The sequence below is a fragment of the Sapajus apella genome, unplaced genomic scaffold (assembly GCF_009761245.1).
Source record: "Sapajus apella isolate SASKATOON/1434 unplaced genomic scaffold, GSC_monkey_1.0 scaffold20, whole genome shotgun sequence".
Taxonomy (NCBI): domain Eukaryota; kingdom Metazoa; phylum Chordata; class Mammalia; order Primates; family Cebidae; genus Sapajus; species Sapajus apella.
Genome location: NW_022436960.1, coordinates 6886462 through 6902165, shown reverse-complemented (window position 1 = coordinate 6902165; position 15704 = coordinate 6886462). Strand labels below are relative to the sequence as shown.

General features: G+C 33.8%; 1 protein-coding gene across 6 annotated transcripts in view; it reads left to right on the top strand.

The window, feature by feature from the left end:
- The window catches only part of PAPOLA (poly(A) polymerase alpha), a 65437-nt gene that overhangs the window by 46462 nt on the left and 3271 nt on the right, over window positions 1-15704 (top strand). Inside the window, exons 17-21 of one of the 6 annotated variants that reach the window (XM_032287476.1) lie at window positions 4136-4278; window positions 7773-7870; window positions 8098-8336; window positions 12512-12574; window positions 14710-14784. In XM_032287476.1, coding sequence (XP_032143367.1) covers window positions 4136-4278; window positions 7773-7870; window positions 8098-8336; window positions 12512-12574; window positions 14710-14784 — 618 coding nt within the window. Of the gene's footprint in view, window positions 1-4135; window positions 4279-7769; window positions 7871-8097; window positions 8337-12511; window positions 12575-14709; window positions 14785-15704 lie in introns of all 6 variants that reach the window. The other 5 variants (XM_032287475.1, XM_032287478.1, XM_032287477.1 and 2 more) reach the window with 5 other exon arrangements.

The window sequence follows — 15704 nt, the reverse complement described above, 5'->3', positions numbered from 1 at the left end:
CAGTTGATAAGTCATATTTGAAATAGATGACAATATTTTAAAAATCTGTTACATGGAGCAGTTTCATTATGTGAAATCTGACTCTAATCAATTTTCTTGCACACAGTTGCTTCCGATTTTAGGATTAGTATCCTTACTTTGTATATACCCATATTCTCTTAAAGAACTTTTTATTTTAATTCATTTAAAAATCCCACATCAGTATTTAATTTTCTTTCCTTTAAAAAGTAAACTAAAATTAGTAAGGAAATATGTGGGTCAAGTAAATTATGTGAGACTTTTAAAAAATGAAAATGTCCTTTTTGGTGAACATAACAAATAAAACGTATATTATTTAAAAACTAAAAGTTGCTGAGTATAAAGGAGGTAATGAACAGAGGTCACTGAGTTAATATTTTGCATTACATTATTCTACTGTTAGGGCTTTCTTTTGAATAACTTAGGGCCAATTTTTCCTTATTTGGACTTTAGTGAGCATGTTGGAATTTTAGTGCACAGTTAAAAATTGCATTTTTTTCTTTAAGTGATTTCAAAAATAGATGGCTTATTCAAAAATAGGTGGCTTATTCCTATAATGGAATTATTCCTATAATAGAATACCTTATAGTCTGCAGCAGTCAAAATAAATTAACTACAGCTGCATATACTAGTCTGTTAAATAAAAGAAAACACATGTGTGTATGTATCATTTGATGCTTCCATATAAAGTTTACAAGTGTAAAAACAATGTGTTTGGGAGAGTATATGAAATAGTGTATGTTACAGAATAACAACCACTGCATTCAGGATAATGACTGGTTGTCTGGGATTGGGGTTGGGAGGAAAGGAATGAAATTAATACACAAAAGTCTTTAATTTTATGATGTTTTATTTCTTAAAATGGTATGTCGTGATACAAAAGCATTGAAGTTAATTAAAGGCAAGGACTCTGGAGTGGACTGCCTTGTTCAAATTCAGGCTCCACTGTTTCCTACCTGTGAAATTTAAGCAAGAGATATGCTAAAAATCTTGTTCTTGATTTATCTCGTCTCTAAAATTGTGTCAGTATTTTTACCGATCTCATTAGGTATTTTGTGAGGATTAAATGAGCCAATACATGTAAAGGGTGGTTTAGACTACCTCCTGGCACATAGTAAATGCTCATATTCGCTTCTGTTATCACCATCATTATTATTAACAACTTGGGGGTAGGTACATAGATGGGGAGGGGTCTAAAATCAGTTTTTAAGGCTTAAATATTATTTAAAAAAATTTTATTCTTAACCTAATGGTTTATTAAAAATTTAGTTAACTGATAATTAAAAATTGACAAAAATGTGCTATTGTCAAACAGTTATGTATATATATTTATTGTTAACTTTTCCATCAAGCAAAGTTTTATTTTAAAACTAAAGTATCTCAGCTAGAGATTAGCCTCAGGAAAACAAAACTAAAATATCAAATTAAAACACTTGCCTTCTAATTGTCCTTTAGTGTTGTATTATTAATGGGTTAAATCAATTGTACTTAAATGTAAATTTATCACATACAAAAAATATAAACATTTTGGAGCCGGGAATGGTGGCTCATGCTTATAATCTCAATGACTTGTGGGGATCCTATGAGGCAGGGAGTTTCAAGACCAGCCTGGGCAGCAAAGCAAAACCCTGTCTCTAAAAAAATTTTTTTAATTAGCTGAGCATGGTGGCATGTACCTTATAGTCCTAGCTACTCCAGAGGTGAGGTGGTAGGATCACTTGTGCCCAGGAGTTCAAGTCTGCAATGAACTGTGATTGTGCCATTGCACTCTAGTCTGGATGATAGACCGATACCCTGTCTCTTAAAAAATAATTTTTTAAAAAATGTACACAAATATTTTATGTTTTCAGAAGTAAAAGTAGATTATGGTCTTTAGAACTTTGCTATTTCTTATTAATAAATAATCAAATAGCTACTTAATAAACAGCTATTTCTAACAGATAGACTTCTCAGAATCCTATATTCAGATTACCTTTTTAAATTCTTACTATTTCCATGACAATATTGGTATTTGGAACCATCTTTTGTACATTTTAAGTAAATTTGAATATAAGATGTTTTATTTTTATTGTTTCTCTAGCTAGTATTTCTTATAGTCTTCTAGAATAGAAAGAGAATGTCCAAAAATTTTATCAGATGACGTAACTATAATTTCATAGCAAACTTACTTTTAACATTTTATTTATGCACAGACTGTTCGGTACATGTAACCACATACATATTTTTAAAAGGTTTTTGATTAAACTTGCTATTTTGTGACCTGCCTTTTTTTGTGTTAACATGTTGTGACCATCTATCCAAATTACATTTTTAGTGGCTGTTTGATATTTATTTATATAGCTACAGTATGATTAAATCTACCCTGTATCTGAGATCGTTTAAATTATTTCTAAGTTTGTGTTAGTAAAATAGCACTTTCTTGCTTAGTAAGTAACAAGTGTCTAGGATTCAGGATCCATGAATGTTTTGTTTGGACTTTTATTAATAGCTTCCTTTTATTAACTGCTATTTGCAAAACACTGTACCACTTCTTTTTATATTTAATGTTCCAGCAGCTCATGAATATTGTCTCTCAATAGCAGAAACTGAGGGGTTTAAGAACCTTGCCCTGGGTCATGTAGTATGAGCTGTGAATTGGACGTAGGTCTGACTGCAAAGTATGTGTGTGTGTGTTTCTGTAGTATGTTCTTTGTCTTATTTATCTTTTCTTAAAAATTATGTTGGAATATTTACGACTATTTGGCTTTGAGGTCTCCTGCGACCAAACTTGATCTAGATATAGAAGCAAACAAAGCAAAGTAGTTTACGGCTGTTTTGTGTTTAGACCAATCAGTTAAACTTTCACAGTTTATCCCCAGCAGTGGCTTGTTATCTCACAGGTGTTTGGTCACCTAGTGAGGCAGGTAACTGTAGAATGGAGTATAATTTACTTATTGAATAAATCTTCATATCTAGTGAAGAGTAAGATTGGTAGCATTGTTGAATAGAAGAGATACTCATTTATAGTATTAGGTCCTTTTATTTCACAACTGACTTCATAAGCAAATGGCATTACTCTCCCTCTCCTTTCTACCAAATCTCATCTTCCCCATTTGATCAGTTTTCATTCATGTACATAAGTGGTATGTCTAGTACTAAATCAAAGATAAGAATATTTTTTTATTTGGGGAATCAGAGCATGCAGGTACATATATAAGGAATGTATTTTTTTCAACAGTCTAGATTATTTTCATTAAAATGTTTCTGTAGGTAAGTGTACACAGGCTAAATAATCTGGGGGGAAAAAACGAAGCTGAAGGGGGGATCATTGTAATATTATAGTAGCACCAAATAGCAAAAAATAAAACTTTGTTACCAGAAAGCAACTTTAATTTCATGAAACTATCCATAGTTTTTTGGTTTTTCTGCATTATTTGTTTTGTAGTGCTTTGATTTTTTTAAGGAGGATCAACGTTAGGATTTATATATGTATATTATGTTTAATTTTCAGAAAATTTTTTCTTTTGTTTTTACAGGATAGTTTACACTATTATTAAGCATGCCATTTAAAAAATTCTAAATTGCAATTAGAGCACTGAAGTATCTTGCTTTTGAGAAAGGCTCTTTTGTTGGCAAACTGTAATGAGTGGCAATAAGTTACACTTTTTGAAATTAAAAAAATTATATTTATTGTAGGATAATTAGAAATCTATATGTAAACAAAATCACTTCCAGTCTCACTTGTCAGTCATTGTAGTCCCATGTTTATTGTTGAGACATTTTTTCTTGCGTGTGTGTATGTATTTATAGTCCTCTGATTCGAGATTCTTGTGTTTTCATATTATAGTGTTTTTAATTTGTGTTGTATCTTACAGTCAGTATGTACATTTAATATAGCATTCCTTTCTCCTTATTTTCTCCCACATAAGAACTATATTTAATGTTGAAGCCTTCTTAGAAGAAAGTACTTGACTCTCAGATTGTCTTTTAGAATCAGCATGGAACATCTAATTTTTGTAGATTTAGTGAATTGTGCTTTTCGGTAAAAAAAAAATATATGTTAATTAAAAGATTTCCATGTTTCAACATCTGGATGAAATAAAGATATATTTGATAATATATCCTTCATGGTTTGCAGCATTCAACAGAAGGTGTCAAATTGACAGCTCTCAATGACAGCAGCCTCGACTTGTCTATGGACAGTGATAACAGCATGTCTGTGCCTTCACCTACTAGTGCTACGAAGACCAGTCCATTGAACAGTTCTGGCAGCTCTCAGGGGTAAGGAAAAAGGGGGAAACAGAAGTGGAGTGGCTGTTTGCTAAATCGATCAGTTATATTCTCTTTTGCTATTAAAGTCGTCTATTTAGAATGTTATTTTCATTCCCTCTACTAATATATTTTTAATAGCAATTTAATTCCTAGATTTGGGAATAGTACTTTTTAGTTTTGTCTTGCCAACATTTTATTTTTGAGACTGATAATGTCTTCGTACTATGATGTGAATGAGTGTTAGCACTGTAACACCTCCAAATTTATGTATTTAGACACCTACTGCTACAGTGCACTGTATGGTGTGCTAATGAGAACAGACAGAAGGAACAAACCTGTCTTTCTGTCCTAGAGCTGCTTGTACCTTTGTAACAGAGGAATTTATTTATGATATTAGGGAAACCTGTTTTTGAAGAGCTAAATATCTGTCTAACATTTATAGCAGTTAAAATTTTTTAAATTCATTATTTTTAGAGATGGAGTTTTGCTGTGTTGTTTAGGTTGGACCCAAGCTCCTGGACTCAAGTGATTCTCCTACTTCAACCTCCTGAGTAGCTGAGACTACAGGCGTGTGCCACTGCTCTGGGTATAAAGCAGTTAAAAATTTTCAGCCAGGTGCAGTGACGCAACGCCTATAATCCCAACACTTTGGGAGGCTGAAGTGGTAGGATCACTTGAGGCCAGGAGTTCAAGGCCAACCTAGGCGGCAACATAGTGAGACCCCCATCTCTAGAAAAAAGTAAAAAATTAGTCAGGTGTGGTGTTGTGTACGTGTAGTCCTAGCTACTCAGGAGGCTGAGGTGGGAGGATTGCTTGAACCCGCGAGGTTGAGACTACAGTGAGCTGTGATCCCACTGCTGCACCCCAGCCTAGGCAACCAGAATGAGACCCTGTCTGAAAAAAGTTTTTTTATTTTTACTATGAAAGAAGTACAGTGTTTATGGCAGTAAAAATCAGAACAGAATGAAACCATATTTATATTTAACTTGCATAAATTTACCTTCTAGAATTCCTTAAAAATGAACATGCTACCATATTTTAAAAGAGAGCTGTTTACATTAGACTTCTGGCGTGTTGGTAGTGTTTTAAACTGATGATCATATTGATCTCTTTGTTACTCAATTTCATACCTAAAACTTGAGTGCTGTTTAAAATATATTAATGTTACAGCTTTTTTTTTTTTTTTTTTTTTTTTTGAAACTGAGTCTTGCTCTGTTGCCCACGCTGGAGTGCAGAGGCACAATCTCGGCTCGCTGCAACCTCTGTCTCCCAGGCTCAAGTGATTCTCCTGCCTCAGCCTCCCAAGTAGCTGGGACTACAGGTGCATACCACAATGCCTGGCTAATTACTGTATTTTTGTGGCGATGGGGTTTCTTTATGTTGGCCAGGCTGGTCTTGAACTCCTGACCTCAGGTGGTCCACCCGTCTCTGCCTCCCAAAGTGCTGGGATTACAGGCTTGAGCCACTACGCCTGGCCTATATTACAATTTTTAAAAAGGAGTTTTAAAAATCAGTTTGTCAGTTAAAATATGACCAATGGCAGAAATGCAGGTTGGGGGTGATTCTCTGGATGAATGTGAAATAGAAAATGCTGAAGTGTCATGGATGTGTTCAGTTTTCTTCCTTTTGGACTTCTTGTGCATGATATGTTTTTAGGCTAATCATGCATAATCCAAATACTTGAGGCCTGAATATGTCCTGTAAGTGTTACCATTTTAAAATATTTTTTTTAAGTGAAGAAGCTAACATTTTAAGAACTTTGGAATTTGTAAAACCCTTTGTGTACTTTGAGTTTGTGCAGGAATATAATGTGCACAACTGTACTAATAATTTCACAAATTTAGTTTTGAAATTTAGTTTCTTGAAGTAATACTAAATAATTTGTGTAGATAAAACTTCTGGGTTTTTAGAATACAGCTGTATATTTGCTCAAAAAGTATTGAGTGTTTATTGTGTACTAGGCACTTTGGTAGCCTTTTCAGGTTTTCTCCTGCATCTCTGGTGGTTCTCTGGCCAACTATCCTTTTCTTTTTGATTATTTAGTACTTGTGCCCTTGTGGACTCTATCATTATACTTTTGTCTGTTTATCCCATCTTGATATTGTCCTTGAGTAACACCTGCTCTATTGACTACATTTATATTCATGATAACAGTGATATTCATAGCCTTAATGAGTTGACTCCTGTTTGGTTTCCATGTGGATGTCACAGAGGTACCAAAAATACAAGTGTCCTTCAGGTGTTGCCTACCTCCTCATGGCGGCATCATTCATCACTTTCAGGGTGTGGGCTCTGAAAGAGAAAGAGGCAGAGAAGGAAACCAGAAGACTCTCTGGTTTTGTTTTTATTTTAGGAGATAATAAAAACTTGAGTTTATATAAATGCTAATGTGTAGGATTTAGTTGAGACAGAAAAGTTGGATGGGAGAGTGAAGGAGTGATGATTCGAGTTTCTTGAGATGACAGGAGCTAGTGAGATTTAGAACATAGATTGGGCTTTGTTATATAATAAGAAAAAAATTTCATTATATGGGAAAGAATAGGGGTTAATTATAGAAATGTGTGTCTTTAATATTTATACTTAGAATCTGGGCTAATACTTGGCTAATGGCTTTTGGTTGTTTGTGAAGTAGGAAACAAGGTCATCTGAGATTGGCATGAGAAAGAGAAAATGGGAGAGAAACTTTGGGGAAGTAAAGAGGGCTTAAAATAAGTTATTTTTAAAGTAAAATATTGAAATATCCCCTTGTCACTTAAAGGTCTTTGTTCAACTGGGTCACTGGAGAGGCTTTTAGGGTTTTATAAAACCCTTATACTTTGTATACAGAAGTTTATTAATGTTTTCTGTTTCTGAGAACATTTTCTCATTCATAACTTTAAAAAAAAAAAATGAGCTTTTTTTTTTCCTTGTAGAGATGAGGTCTCACTGTGTTGCTCAAGCTAGTTTCAAACTTGACCTCAAGCAATCCTCCCGTCTTGGTCTCCCAGAGTACTGGGATTATAGGCATGAGCCACCATGTCTGGCCTCTTATTAATAACTTTTTAAAGGACTTTTGTTCAAAAAAATCCTTCAGTTAAGTCTCTTAGCCCAAATCAGTTAAGAACAGATCTTTTAGAACCACTCTGGCTAAGATATAGTAGCCAGTAGCCATATGTGACAATTTAAGTTTAATTAAAATTAAATAGTTCTCACTAGTCTTCATATTTTAAGTGCAGAGGAGCTTTGTTTTAATAGTGGCTCCCATATCCAGTGGCACAGATATAGAACATTCTGTCATCCCAGGAAGTAACATTAGACAGTGCTACTTTAGAAAGTTTGTATACTTTTTACTGTTGTTGTATTTTATCCAATAAAGTCAATTACTAAAGTATGTATAGGAAGTAAAACCAAACAATCATTTACTTTAGAAAATAACTTTGTACACATTATAGATTATTGCATTTTACTTTTATTTATTTTCTTAAATTCTTTTTTCTTTTTTCTTTTTTTCTTTTTTTTAGCAGAAACAGTCCTGCTCCAGCTGTAACGGCAGCATCCGTGACCAACATACAGGCTACTGAAGTTTCTGTGCCACAAGTAAATTCCAGTGAAAGCTCAGGGGGTAAGGAGATTGGGTTTTTCGGGTTTGAGAATTCTTACATTAGATTTGGTTTAGCCTTCATTTTGAAAAGTGGGTTTGTTAAGTACTTAAAATTTAGTTTTTTAAATGCCAGTTTATTATTTGCATGTAAAGTTATTCATGAAATCAAATTCAGAGAAATAAAAACTTACAACTTGATACTGATATTGTTATTTTAATTTGTATGTGCTCATATGTTTGCTGCTTAGGTACATCGAGTGAAAGCATTCCTCAAACTGCCACACAACCAGCCATTTCTCCACCACCAAAGCCTACGGTCTCCAGAGTTGTTTCTTCAACACGTCTGGTAAACCCACCACCTAGATCTTCAGGAAATGCAGCAACTTCAGGAAATGCAGCAACAAAAATACCTACTCCTATAGTAGGAGTCAAGAGGACATCCTCACCTCATAAAGAAGAGAGTCCCAAGAAAACCAAAACAGAAGAGGTATATATATAAAAAACATACTAGTTAGACATGGCAACACCAAGTTGCCTATTTTTAAATCCAATGGAAGAAAACTTTATGAACCAAAATAGAGAAGGATCAAGGAACAAAGCTTTTAGAAAACTTCAGGTGTGTCTATAGTGATTTAGTGCCATGGTTTTTCACCTTTCCTATTCTTCTCAGTAACTACCTCTACCATAAAGCTATGCCTGTCATTTAAACTTCTTTAGTGTGTGTAGTTAGCAGGTATAGTCTGCAACAGAATTTAACATGAAATTCTTAACTTATTATTCTCTAATGACTATTATTTGTACTGATATTTTGATGGCCCCATTAGACAGTTTTTTGCTTCTGTGATCCAAATGGAATTTTGAAATTTCTATACTGTACTTGGTATTATGGGACCATTGAATACTAGAGTTTCTGATGGAATTCTTAGTGAATGATAAACAAGTGCACACAGCCAGATTCTCTAACCCTTCAGGAAACTTTCTAGCAACATTTGCATTTTTTTAAGAGGTGGGGGTTTTCTCACTCTGTTGCCTAGGCTGGAGTACAGTGGTGCAATACATAGCTCACTTCAGCACTGAACTCTTGGGCATAGGCGATCCTTCTGCCTCCAAGTAGTTAGACCCACAGGTGCATGTCACCATGCCCATTAATAGCTGTTAACTTTTTTGTTTGTTTTGAGACAGGATCTGGCTCTGTTGCCCAGGTTGTAGTGCAGTGGAGCAATTGCCTGACTTTGGCCTCTGCCTCCCAGGCTCAAGCAATTCCTTTCACTTTAGCCTCCCAAGTAGCTGGGACTATAGTCGTGCACCACCATGCCTGGCTAATTAAAAAAATAATTTTTTTTGGTAGCGACAGAGTCTTGCTATGTTATCCAGGCTTCTTTCCAGCTCTTGGGCTTAAGCATTCCTCCCGTCTGGGTCTCCCAAAGTGTTGAGATTATAGGTGTGAACCACTATGCTTTGCGAACTTGTATTAACTTTTTATACTAGCTGGTTTACAATTGTTACAATCTTAGTTTTGGGAAAACCATGAAAACTATACATTGATTTGGTATGAGTCTTAAAATAGAAGTAGTCTTGTTGCACAATTTTATTTCTCTCTCAAGACACTTTCATGTTGTTTTCCAGTCAATGAGGCATTCATTATTGCCCTAGAGATGACAGCCTAAAAGCACCAATTTCTTTGTGATTTTTTTTTTTTAGCTGAGAATTTATTTAGGAATTTACTTATTACAAAAAAATTTTTTTTAGAGTGGGAAAAAAAACTCCTCTAGGTTTCTCATGGATTCTATTATGTTTTGATTAAGAATAGTGAAAAATTATTTTTTTCTAGTTTAGTATTATTTAGCTTATTCTCTGAAGACTTGTTTTAGTGTTTTTTTTGTTGTTGTTTTTGGAAATAGCTGCTATTAACTAAAAGTAATCTGATGAATTTTGTCATTCTTAGCATGGTAAATGAGAGTGAAAAATGGATGTAGTATAGTATTTTAAATTCTCCCTAGATTACTTACCTTACTTACAATACCTAGTACAATGTAAATGCTGTTTAAATTATTATGATGTATTTTTTTAATTTGTGTCATTTTTATTCTTGTATTATTTTTTATTTTTCTGAGTATTTTTGATCCATGGTTGGTTGAATTTGCAGATGCAGAATCCACAGATATGGAGGGTCCACTGTAAATCATCATAACTTAGAAGATGTGTTCTGAAAATTCACCTGTGTCTGTGTAATTATCTCTTAAGGCAGTTGTTTTCATTGTTAGTTATACCTCAAAATTAGTTTTTTGGGGTTTTTTGGTTGTTTTTCAATAAAGGTTTTAGGGCTTTCTCCACACAAATTGAATCAGAGATCTTCTAGAAGTTAGACCTGGGGATCTTATTAAGAGCCCTGTTCCCACATGATTGTGTTGTACAGCAGCTTAATTAAGCATGTACCCAATTTTTGTGTAACTTACACATTCAGAGTACTGATACTGGTTTGAACTTGTCACAGCATTTCAAAATTCAAATTTCTTTTGACATTAGTAAAGTGTATTTAAGTGTAACTCTATGCAGCTATGCACTTAACATTTTTTTTTTTTTATGTTAAAAATGATACCCTGAGAGCTCTAAGTGAGTTTATACCAGTGCAGTGTTTTGCAGTTTTGTTTGCACTTATCTTGATAGAATATCACTTGTGTTTCTTGTCTGGTTTAGAAAAGCAATAAGAATATAGAATTTTTAAACTTTACTGTGGAGAATTAAAAATCCATATAAAAGAGTCATTTAATGTACTCGAGTACCCGCCACACAGCTTCAGTTATAATGAACTCTCAGCCAATCTTTGTAATCTTCTTTCAGCCTTTTTCATTTTCTCTTGTCATTGAATTACTTAAAAGTAAAATCCAGACATGTTTCATTAGAATCTTAAAAATCATGTCTAAGAATGAAAGTATTAACAGTCAAATTAGCCTACCTAAAAAAATTAACAATTTATTAATATCATCAAATATCTAGTCAGTGCTCAAATGTCCCTGATTGTTTCACTCATTTTTTTTTTTTTTTTTTAATAGGCTGTTCAAATCGGGAAGTAGAAAGAGATCCCTGAGATTGTTTGCCGCCTCTGAGTGTCCTTTAAAATATAGATTCCCTCTCCCACTTTCTCCTGTAATTTTTTTTTTTTTTTTGTATATATTTTCTCAGTCTGGATTTTGCTTGTGGCATTTCTGTGGAGTTGATTAACAGAAGGATAGCATTTTAAGAAGATAAGGGACCTTGGGTTATTTCATGGGCTAGTCTCATTTCCTAGCAGAATAACTTGCTGTTTAGTGGCTTTTCCAGTTACAGATCTAGTTACAGTAGGAGGCAGGATTAGAACCCAGGGCTAAGTCTCATGGTGTTGAAATCAAGTTTGCTGTAGTAGAAATATCCTGATTTTGAAGCCCTTCTTAATTGGGTATTTTATTCTCTGCTAATGAGTACGCGGTATTAGAAATTGTAGCAAACCAGAAAGAAATACTGGCCCCACTCAGTAATGTACTGTAGATAGAGTTTTAGATACTCTGAGATAGTTTCCTTCTGCTTAGTGGTCATGAGATCCTAAGGTTTTTCAAATAAATATAAATGGTAATGTAAAATAAAAATAGAAAATATTTGCTGTATTTCCTGGACTATATAGCTAAATTAAGCTCTTTCTCTCTCCATATATATATTTTAAACTTTTCGTATGGAAAATTTCAAACATAAGTGTAATGAACCGTCATGTTTGCATCACCTAGCTTCAATAGTTAACAACTCATAGCCAGCCGTGTTTTATCTGCATACCCACATCACTTCCTTCCCCATTGCTTTGAAGCAAATCCCAGGCATAACAACCAAAAATATTTCTTTGTATATCTAAAAATAAGGACTTATATAAAATATAAGTGTAGTATATTTATCACACAAATATTAATAATCCATAGTTTTACAGATCAGTCAGTATTCAGATTTGGCCAGTTGTGACACACTACAATTTTTAAAGTTTGCATATTTGCAGGGTCCAAATAAAGTCCTTATTGAAATTGGTTGATACTGTATTAAAGTCACATTTAAAATTAATTGTTAGTTCTGCTGAGAAAATAGTGTTAAAATAGTTCTTAAGACCCAAATAGTTCTTAAGGCATTTCTCGAGCCTGTATTCTGCAGGATGTTAGTAGGTTGTACCAAGAACAAGGATTCTCTGCTTAACTAAGCTTGGAAAAATTAAGGTGGTGTCCTTTCTTTATAGAATTTATTAGAATCTTTTATGTGCCACTCTATTTTAGTCTCCCAGAATGGGGGTGATACTCTGCCAAAGTTCCTAAAGTTGTTTGATCAGGAACTCTTTTTTTTTTTTTTTTTTTTTTTTTTCCTTTCAAAATATGTTTCTATGAACTCATAGTAGTTTTGGAAATGCACTTTAGGTGGTGATCTGCAGTGACAGCTTTCCTAATGCTCTTTTAATTTAATTAGCTACTGAAGCCAAATTTAATCTTATAAAAACATTTTAAAAGAGAAACTAGTTATCTGTTTTAAGGCTAAAGTTGATCTTACAAGTTTAATTATTTTATAGTTTTAAAAAAGTTTATAAAGTAAAGCATTGATTGGCAAATAATCTAAATTTTTCATTTTAGAGAATAAAGCTTTTTTTTTTAAAAACAGGATGAAACAAGTGAAGATGCTAACTGTCTTGCTTTGAGTGGACATGATAAAACAGAAGCAAAGGTATACTAATTTAGCCTTTAGAATACATACACAATTAAGAGTACAGAGATGTGATAGAAATGTCTCTAGAATATTGTATTTTGTGCTATAGGGTTTGGATTTTTTCTGTATTATTTATGGAGAAGTGTGTGTTTGTTTTTACTGTTAATCATGTAATGCTGAACGCTAAAGGGAATATAGTGATGAGTGTAACACATTCTGTGCCTTTAAAGGTGCAGAATTAAGTAGGAAAGATAAGTCACGAATGTAATTAATTACATTATCAAAGAAAAAGTAATTGAGGGCTGGGGGTCAAGGGGCAAGAAAAGTAAGATGTTATTTCTGACTACAGAAATAGTAATCATCTTCATTGAAAATAGTAAACAGAAATAGTAAACATCTTCATTGAAGAAAGAAGTAGCATTTGAAGTGGTCTTTGAAGGATGCATAGGATTTTTGACAGTACAGGATGAGATCATGATCTCTGTTGAGTTGAGAATATGGTGTGATTACAGAAGCAGTTTTTGGCATAAGGTTTTGGTTAGAACCTGGGGGTGCATGGAACTTGCATGAGGTTTAGATGGGGTAGAAGAAATTTTTTTCCCCCAAAATGTAAAAGACCCATTTTTTTTCCAGAAATTGAAATATATTGAAGGCTTTTAACTTTCTTCCCCTTTGTTGTGGGAAAATCGGAAATTTATCTCCTTCTCCAAAATTATCCATATTTCTATGATGGATATTTTAACAACTATTCTCTTAGGTTTTGTGTGTGCCCTCATAATGCCCTTGCTTTCTAATTTTATTCACTTTATAAACCAAGAAAAAAATGTTTATGTCATTCATTATGTAATCTACAAAATTATTAATGGCTTCATAGAATGCCATCTTAAGGCCATTATCATTTTTATCCACCCAATTTCCTGTCCATAGCAGTTATTTCTGCTTAAAAAAGAAAGTTGTGCTTTCCTACTGTAATATTGGCTGCAGCTAAATACCATATCTACCATCCGTTCATGTCTATTTACTTAGCATAAATTAATGAAAGAATAGTTATTGAGGAAAATAGCTTGCTTAATCTTAAAATTTGGTATATACGTCACCAAGTTGTCCTCCAGAAAGGCTGCATGTCTTCCATTCCTACTTCCTACACATTATTTACGTTTTTAAACTTCATAGGAGACAACAGTATTTCATTGTTTTATTTTTGTATATATTGTTTCATGGAAATTGAAGTTTTTATGATTTTATTTTCTTTATTGAGATAGAGTCTTGCTCTGTCGCCCAGGCTGGAGTGCAGTGGCACTATCTCGGCTCACTGCAACCTCCACCTCCCAGGTTCAAGTGATTCTTTTGCCTCGGCCTCCTGAGTAGCTGGGATTACAGGTGCCTGCCACCACATCCGGCTAATTTTTGTATTTTTAGTAGAGACGGGGTTTCACTATGTTGGCCAGGCTAGCCTTGAACTCCTGACCTTGTGATCCTCCCACCTTGACTTCCCAAAGTGCTGGGTGTACAGGTGTGTGAGCCACCATAGCTTGCTCATATTTTTATTTTCCTATGTTTGTGTATATATTGTTTTCTTTTGTGTACTGCTTTTAAAAAGTTTAGAGTGATGGTATGACATGCTTTACCCTGTATTTTCTGATGAGCAGAGTCAGTGCACTGATTATTGGGGAGGAGTGAAGAAGCCATAAGGAGGGAGAAATCTTTTAGAGGCCTATTCCTTGCTTCTAATTAAAGGTGTGGGGTAATTTTATTTAGTAGTATTGAATAAATTTTTTTTTTCTTTTCCCACAAAGCTAAGAGCTTTCCTTGGGTTTATGCTCTGTTACTGTCTGAGCAACATTTCATGATGTGCCTATGTGTGTTTTTAATTTTTGTTTGCTTAAAATGTCCATTGGAGCTGGTTGGAAAGTCATGAGCTATTTTGACCCATGCCTTATAAGATTTAAGTAGGCAAATAGAAATTTATTAATATCTGAATTGGTGAAATAACCTACAATGAGGCTTACGAGATGTTTTGTAATGTAGTCACATCTTTCTCTTGATCCCTCCTGTCTTCCAGTTTGTCTTCTTTATTAGCCACCAAACCCAGTTATGTTCTTTTATTCTTTTTTAAGTCTCTTTTCCCCTCCCCCATCCTCTTTGTCTCACAGGAACAACTTGATACAGAGACAAGTACAACTCAATCAGAAACTATTCAGACAGCGGCTTCTGTGTTGGCCTCTCAGGTACTAAGTGCAAAAAGCAAGGAGAATTTTGTAAATGTCCTTAAGATTAGTGTGGTATATTGAATTAAAGTGAGAGTTCATAGAACGCTATTAAAATTAATCTTTGTGAAAGTAATTACTAGCCTATAAATTTATTTATTATAGTTTTAAGGCAGGGCCCTGGATTTGATGGAACCATTCTTTGGGACTATTTCAGTGTTAACTCATCCCCTTACATTAAAATATTATTTGATACTGCAAATCATTTAAATTCTCACTAGTCATTTATACAGGGTTTATATATAGGTTTTATTTGTAGGTCAAAGAGTGAAGTTTAAACTAGGAAAGAACTAAAAACCATTCTTCATGGATTTCCTTCGCAAGGTTAATATATTTTTATTTTAAAAATGTATTTCTGCCTTAGTTTTCACTACTGATTTCAGTTAGTTTTTAATATAGCTCATAGCTCTTCAGAGTTACTTTTTCATTTGTCCTAGCAATTCTGCTTGTGACAGTCCCTCACATACAGAATACAGTAGGCATCTGGAATCTTTTTTCATTGATTTGTTTGTGAACCTTCATTTTGTTAAATAATTTTCTTCTTGCATCCTTTCACATGAGTGAACCCTAATGTCTAGCTCAAACGCTGACACAAAGTAGATATATTCTTTAATAGAGTATAAAACTGGCTAATCTCTACAAAGTAACTGAGATAGCAACTGCTGCTGTACTGATACTGTGATCATATTTTGCTGCTTTCCAGCTCAGAGTTATTTTAACGTGATCATTTAAAAATGTGCTTTTGCTGGATGTTAACTTTTAGAGTCTCTAAAGACACATAAAAATTATGTTTAGTTTCTGGAATATCTTTTCCTATATAATCTAATAAAACTTGGGAGTAACTAACATCAGGAAGTATGCTTAATATTGATACGTGGACA